This window comes from Echinops telfairi, unplaced genomic scaffold, assembly GCF_000313985.2.
Source record: "Echinops telfairi isolate 266 unplaced genomic scaffold, ASM31398v2 ScPeMD7_7469;HRSCAF=8507_0, whole genome shotgun sequence".
Lineage (NCBI taxonomy): Eukaryota > Metazoa > Chordata > Mammalia > Afrosoricida > Tenrecidae > Echinops > Echinops telfairi.
The window spans coordinates 93,962,601-93,969,577 of record NW_022111372.1 but is presented as its reverse complement, the minus strand read 5'-3'; the positions used below and the strand labels follow the sequence as shown (position 1 = coordinate 93,969,577).

Sequence of the window (6,977 nt, the reverse complement as noted above, 5' to 3'; positions counted from 1 at the left end):
GGGAGGGGGCAGGGGGCAGGCCCCCCATAGCAGGGGCGGCAACGGGCCACCCCTGAACAAGCTTTCCTGCTCCCCACGCACCCAGCCAGGCCAGAGGCACAGTCATCCCACCCCTGCCCAGCTGCCCCCCCAAGCCTCAGGGCCCCTCTGGGATGCTCATCTGGCCGAGGGGCGCCAGCCTGAGCAGGGATTCCCCCCCCAGGGCACAGCGCAACAGTTCCAAAAAAATAGAGATTTGTATTCTTTAAAAAAATTAAATAAAAGCCCAGCTCTGCTGATAGGCGAATGTTATCCCTACCCCCCACCCACCCACCCTCCACCCAGTGGTTTCCCTGGTCTGCACCCCCCCCCACGGCCCCAGGAGTATTTACAACATGGAACAATAGAGGCCTGGGATGGGGGCACTGCGGCAAGGAGGAGGGGGCACAGGGCAGGTTTCCCCCCCAGAGGGGTCCCCCAAGACAACACAACATCAACGAGAAAAGTTGCAAATCAGGCAGAAATGGGGACGTCATTCCAAGGTCCTATGTACAGACACTGCATGGCCAGCAGGGAAGGGGAGCCCAGACGGGACCAGGCTTGGGCTTGGCAGGCAGGTGGGCCAGCCCAGGAGTAGACCGGGAAGACAAGGCCCGCCCACCCCCACCGGGCTCCCCCACCCTCACCCGCCTGCCTTTGGTAACAAAAGCCCTTCACAGAGCCCCTGACAGTCAAGGGTTTCCTCTGGGACTTCCCAGTGGAGGGGAGCGCCCCAGTTCAGCCCTGCTTTAGGGCCACAATGGGGGCATCCCATCCCCACCCCAGTTGGCTACGTGGGAAACAACGGGTGAACGTGTGCTGCCCGCCCCTGGATTCTGCCGTCTACCCACAGCGAGGGGTGCACCCAAGCATCAAGGGAGGGAGCCCAGTCATTATAGAGGAGCCCTCTTGGGCATTGGCTGGAGAGCCCATAAAGGGGAGGAAGGGGCTCCCAGAGGCTGGGGACTGGAGATGAGGGGAGAGGACCTGGACCCTGCCTAGGGGGAAGGGTCAGCGTGGTCATGAGGCCAGTACTCCGCCCCCCACTCAGGGTCCTGGCTAGGAAGTCCACGCTGGGGTGTGTGGGGGTGTGGGGCATTGGGTGTAGTGGCCCTGGGATGGGTCCATCTGGGAGCTGGCCGGTGGCGAGGGAGGGGGCAGCCGCTGACCAGAAAGGGGCTCACAGGTAGATCTCACGCTTGGCCGTCTGGGCAGAAGCCGGTGTGGCTGTGGGTGGGAAGTCCGAGGTCTGGGTCAGGGGGATTTCCTCCAAGGTGGCCGAGTCCTTGCAGGAGTCATGGCTACTGTGGGAGAAGGCACTGTAGGAGGGCAGGAGGCGCACGGGGGCCGTTTTGGTGTTCCGGTCTTCCGGGGGGCTGGGGCTGCCGGCGCCCGCAGGCTCCTGCCCTCCCCGGTCCTGGTAAGGCACGAAGGTGGAGAGTTTGAGGGCGCTGCTCTTGGTCCGGCGGCTGGGAGACGACTGACCGGGCATCCAGCACGTGTCTGAGTGACCAAACTCGCTGCACTCCCGGGTACATGTGCCCGTCATGGCGACGTCAGGCAAAGGGCGCAGGTCTACCGGAGGGAGGTGGGGAGGGCAGTCATCAGCACCCCATAATCCCCAGCAAGCACCTAACCCGGCTGCAGAACAGGGTGCACACCCCTTCCTGCCCACTGAGCTCCCGGAGGACACACACCCTCAAACAGACATGCCATGCCCTCCAGCCCCCTGAGTGCATGCACGGTGTACACACACACACACACACACACACACACACACACACACACACCTGTCCTTAAATAGACACAATCTGTCTTTAAATAAACACATTCCTTCCATGTTCACCCACAACCAAGCTTTCTTCTCATCTAACCACCAAATCGGCCTTCACACAGGTTCTCTCTCCCTCCTTTCCTACTTTCTATCTGTCTCTAGACAGGCTTAAACATGCAAATCAACCTTCAGAGAGGGCTGAGGAAACCCCTATCCCAATCAAGATACAATCTCTCTCAGACAGGCTGCACACACACACACACACACACACACATCCCTACTCACGAGCCTACGTGGGGCATCTCTATTCTCAGCCAAACTTGGGCGAATACTTTCCTCCTGACTGCCCCCCAATCCTCTACTGGCTCCTTGCGTCCAGGAATCCCACCCAAGCCCAGCACAGTGAGGGGGCAGCCAGCCTTTGTGGGGTGCTCACATATGAGCACACAGTCACACACCCACAAGCACATTTATGCAGCCCCATCCTGCCTCACTCCGACCCCTACACCACCACCACCCCTGGCCTTGCCCCGGCTCCCAGCCCAGAACACCCACGGGAACAGGAGTTGGCCGCCTGACATCAGCAGTAGCTGGTGTGGTTACCGGGCAGCGGGTCTCCATGGGAACGGCTGGGCCAGGAGCACTTCCTGTCACAGCTGGCCGGCCCGCCCTCACCCTCACTGAGGGACAGCACCAGCCTGTGACCCTCCAGCCCCTGAGGACTTGACTGAGAGAAGCAAGCATGGCCTGGGAAGGGGGCTCCCCTGGCACCACCCCCTCTGGCTTGGCCTCCTGCCAGGGCAAGGTGAGGAGGGGACAGCACTCCTGTTAACCCTCAAAGCACCAAGGCCCTCTAGCTCCTCGAGAAATTGGGGACCCAACAATGTGGCACGGAGCAGAGCATGGGCACTGGGTGGGCGGGGCCGGGTGCTGGGTGAGTCCCACAGACCCCAGACCCCAGAACAGCTCCCACCTACCTGGCACTCCGCCTCAGGGCCTGCTCCGGCCAGCTAGCTCTGCGCGGGCACAAAAAGGACGAGACGGGCATGAGATCGCGCACAGAGGGGCAGGGTGGGGTCAGAGGGCACTAGGAGACCTAAGGCCTGGCAGGGCCCTATGCGTAAAGGGTGGGCATCTTTTTATGGTGGTGGTGGTGGTGGTGGGAGGGGCTTTGAGCTGAGTGAAGGGGCAAGACCCAAGTACAGCTCCCAGTTAGTCTTTCCATCCCAAAGGCAAGTTTATCCTGTCTCCTCTCCCAGGAGGCCTTGCTATGCCCCCCCACACACACACACAGAGCCACACATGCACATACACACATCCGGACAGCACACCCTGCCTCTGTCCCTTCCCACACTGACCTCAGCTCCTGCCCAGATTCCCCCGTGCCATTACCCTCCAAAGCTTCCACGCAAGGCCTTTCCCTTCCCCAGCCCCATCCTCCCTGGACGGACCCATTGTCCATCACCAGCCCCTGAGTGCTTCATAGCATGCACGGTCTTTCTGACAACCCACTGCCATCTCCTTTTCCAAGGTTCTGCACCCCTCTCCAAGCCCTCTGGCCACCCTAAGTTCCCCTCACCCTTCTCTAAGTCCCTCTTCCCTTGGAAGGGAGGCGTTATAGTGCAGCGCTGAATGCAAGGGCTTTGAAGTTAGAGAAACCTGGGTTTGCATCCCTCCCGGCTTGGGGCACTATCTAGTTACATGATTTTAAGCCAGAAAGCTCTCTGAGCCTCAGTCTGCCCCACTGTAAAGTGGGTACAAGAAAGTTCTCCCGTCACCGAGTGGTTAGGAGGAGTCAATGAATTTATCCGCGAGAGCACGCATGCGTCCACTTTTCAGGCCTTTCCACACCATTCCTGGTGCTCCTCACCGTTCTCAGGGTGCTCCATCTCCCCTATGCTGCCATCCGGGGTGGTGCGCTCATAGTGATCCTCAGGCAGGGCCAGGGGACCAAGCCGGGGCCCTGAGGATGACTTGCTGGATGGCGTCTCAGACTCCTCCAGACCACTGTCGTAGTAACTGTGCTGGGATGGGTCCTGCAGCTCCTGGGCCTGGCTGGTGGCCGAGAAGGTGACGCGACGGTGAGGTAACTGTAGGGAGAAAGACGGTCACTGCTGGCCAGTCAGCCTGCCCCATAAGCCCACCACCACACCAGGCCCCCGCTCCAGCAAGGCCCATATCCCGAGCTTCCAGCTCCCCAGGGCTTAGCAGCAACCAGGTCCCGCCAGGCTCAGCCCTCTAGCATAGCCCAGCTTCCCCCCAAGAAGCCAGGGCCCTAAGAGAGGCCAGCCCCGTCGTTCTAGGACAGCCCCCAAATACAGCCAAGGCGAAATACCCAAACTCCCAACACGGAACCAGCCCCAGTATTCGTATAGCCCCCAGGCCAGCATGACAGAGGGAACTTGGTCCCCACTTGTTCTAGCACAGTCCTTCTAGTTCTGAGTTTTCTGGTATTGGCATAGCCTCCTTTCGCTCTAGAACAGCCTCCAGAGTGTAGAACCCACCACCAGACAAGCACAATCCCAGCCCAGCTCCCTTAGCGCTAGTCCAGTCTCCTAACACCCACAGCCCCCAGACTTTCTAGACCAGCTTCCACCAAAGCAACAGCCCCTTAGTGTCTACGCACCACCTGTAAACTCCCGCCCAGTTCTCACCTGCTCCATGGATGCGTAAGTTCCTATTGTCCCCGTCCACACAGGGTGCCAACCTAGCTGCCATTCCTGGTTTGTCACCCCACAGGTAGCCTCAGGACACCCCGCAGAGTCCCCTCCCACTCAGTCCTACCTTTATTTCCCCACCCCACCCCCCAGAGAGTCCTCTGGAGAGAAAGCCATGGGAGGGAAGCCAACGAGGAAGAGGGAGGCGATAAACCAGGGCTCCTGGGTGGGGCTGTAGTACAAAGAAAACTCCCAGACCTCCCCATCCGGAAACAAAAGCTTTAGCCCACAGGGCGGGGCTGGTGAGGAACTGGAGAATTGGGGACTGGCCTTGGAGAAGGCAGGCTGGCCTCAAAAGGGAGACTCCCTCTAGGAAATGGGAAGGAGCCTCAGGGAGGGGCCCCCAAGTGGAAGGGAGGATCTCCCATTCAAGGTGGGGTGGACTTGGAGGCTCAGACTAGGGCTGAGGGTGGGGGAGCAGAATGATTCCCTGTCAGCAGCCAGATAACTAAGCCTGCATGGGTTAACGATCATAATAATTAAGCCTACATGGGTTAACGATCATCCCAGAAACCTGGCAACCTCAGTCTGACACTTGGCACAACCAGTCAGCCACCCAACCACCCACCTGGGACTGCCATTGGCTTTCCTGCCAACCAAAAACAAGAAGCCGTGGAGGGCACAGACCCAGGGCCCCTGGAGGCCAGGGGTAGGAGCAGCGAGCGAGCAGCGAGCAGCACAGGCCGGGCTCCCGGAAGCCTCCACGGCTCTGGCAAGGCTTCAGAGACTTACTTTGTAAACCTCCGTAGGAGGCTGAGGTGTGAAGCCAGCCAGGAGAGGTGGTCCTTGGGTTTGTTTGTATACCCCTCCTCTGATCAAATTCAAGCTCACTGCCATCGAGTAGAGTCCGACCCATGGTGACCCTCTGGGACAGGGTAGAACTGCCCCTGTAAGTTTCTGACCCTTTTTTTTAAATTAAAAGATCATTTTATTGGGGGCTCTTACAACTCTTATTACAATTTACACTGGAACTCAGTGGTTCTCAACCTTCCTAATGACTCGACCCTTTCATACAGTTCCTCATGCTGTGGTGACCCCCAACCATAAAATTATTTTTGTTGCTGCTTCATCACTGTCATTTTGCTACTGTTAAGAATTGTCATAAAAACATCTGATATAGAGGATGTATTTTCATTGTTACAAACTGAACATAATTCAAGCACAGTGATTAATCACAAAAACAATATGTAACTATATATTGTGAAATATTTATTTCAAATGACAAATCAATGAATTTTTGTCTTGAAGCATGGTGTAGCATGAGTAACAGTCTTCTCGCTGGGTAATCCTAGGTGGGCATAGCTACATGTGGTCAGACCTGCCTGGAGACAGATAGAAGAGTGGTGTCTTGGTTCTTACGACCACCAGAAATATGTGTTTTTCGGTGGTCTTAGGAAACCCCTGTGAAAGGATCATTCGACCACCCACAGGGGTTGAGACGCACAGGTTAAGAACTGCTGCTGTAACTCTTTTGCGAGGATTGAAAGTCTCATCTTTCCCCTGCAGAGCAGCAGGTGGTTTTGAACTGCTGACCTTGGGGTTAGCAGTCCAACTCATGACCATTATGCCACCAGGGCTCCTTCGCTTCTGATATCCCTACACAATTTTCTACCCCATGCAAGGTGGCTAGGATGAGGAATGTGGTCACGGTGGAAGATTTATAGCTGTCTCCCCTCCCTTGGCTCCTACCATCTTCTGGAATAGGTGACCCTTATTGGGATCCTTGCTATGATAAAAGGCACCCAAGTCCAGGTGATGACAGGCCAGGCCCCCAAGAAGGACTTAGACATTGGGGCTGAGGTTAGAAGGAGCGTGGTATTGGGGTGAGCAGGTTCCAGGGTGACTCAGGGAAGCACAGGGAACTTGGTAATCAGTGCTTCACTTTTTTCTTTCAAGACCTCAGTCAGCACCCCTCCCCCCCTGAAGACCCCACCTGGTCATCAGCGATCCAGTCCTGCCCACTCCCTGTGACCTTGGTACGTCACTTGGTTTCTTTTCCCACAGTTCTTTTCTGTGAAATGGATGGTTCACCAACTCTTGACACTAGAGGTTCTTTACAATTCTACAACAATCAAATCTTAAAAGTCCAACTCTCCCCAACCCTAGTTCTGAAATTCCAGACAATTGGAGGAACACCTTCAATTAGTTTTTCCGACTAGCCCTTCAAACGCAAGGGGTCTGGAAGTTACTTTTCTCCAATTAGCTTCTGCATGACCAATGATTTCATCATGCTCCCTGGAAATCCTGGCAGTTCCCCTTCATTCCCGATCCGTCCTGGAGCTCACCCAAACCCATCCTTCCATCCACCGGCCTCATCACCACCATCTAATCTAGAATGTAGGATCATACCCACATCTTTATCCTCAAAACCAAACTCACTGCAATTGAATTGATGCTGACTGCCCCTGTGGATTCCTTCGACTAGAATTCTGTATGGGAGTAGAAAGCCTCTTCTCCCTCAGAGCGGC

General features: G+C 56.5%; 1 protein-coding gene across 2 annotated transcripts in view; it reads right to left on the bottom strand.

Annotated features, from left to right (window-relative positions):
- Positions 1-670: 670 nt before the first annotated feature.
- Positions 671-6,977, bottom strand: part of PCDH1 (protocadherin 1) — a 16,191-nt gene continuing 9,884 nt past the window's right edge. The window contains exons 3-5 of one of the 2 annotated variants that reach the window (XM_045284803.1): positions 3,663-3,882; positions 2,770-2,808; positions 1,514-1,593 (exon numbers count right to left, since the gene is read on the bottom strand). In XM_045284803.1, coding sequence (XP_045140738.1) covers positions 2,783-2,808; positions 3,663-3,882 — 246 coding nt within the window. In that variant the 3' untranslated portion in view covers positions 1,514-1,593; positions 2,770-2,782. Of the gene's footprint in view, positions 1,594-2,769; positions 2,809-3,662; positions 3,883-6,977 lie in introns of both variants that reach the window. The other variant, XM_004696685.3, reaches the window with a different exon arrangement.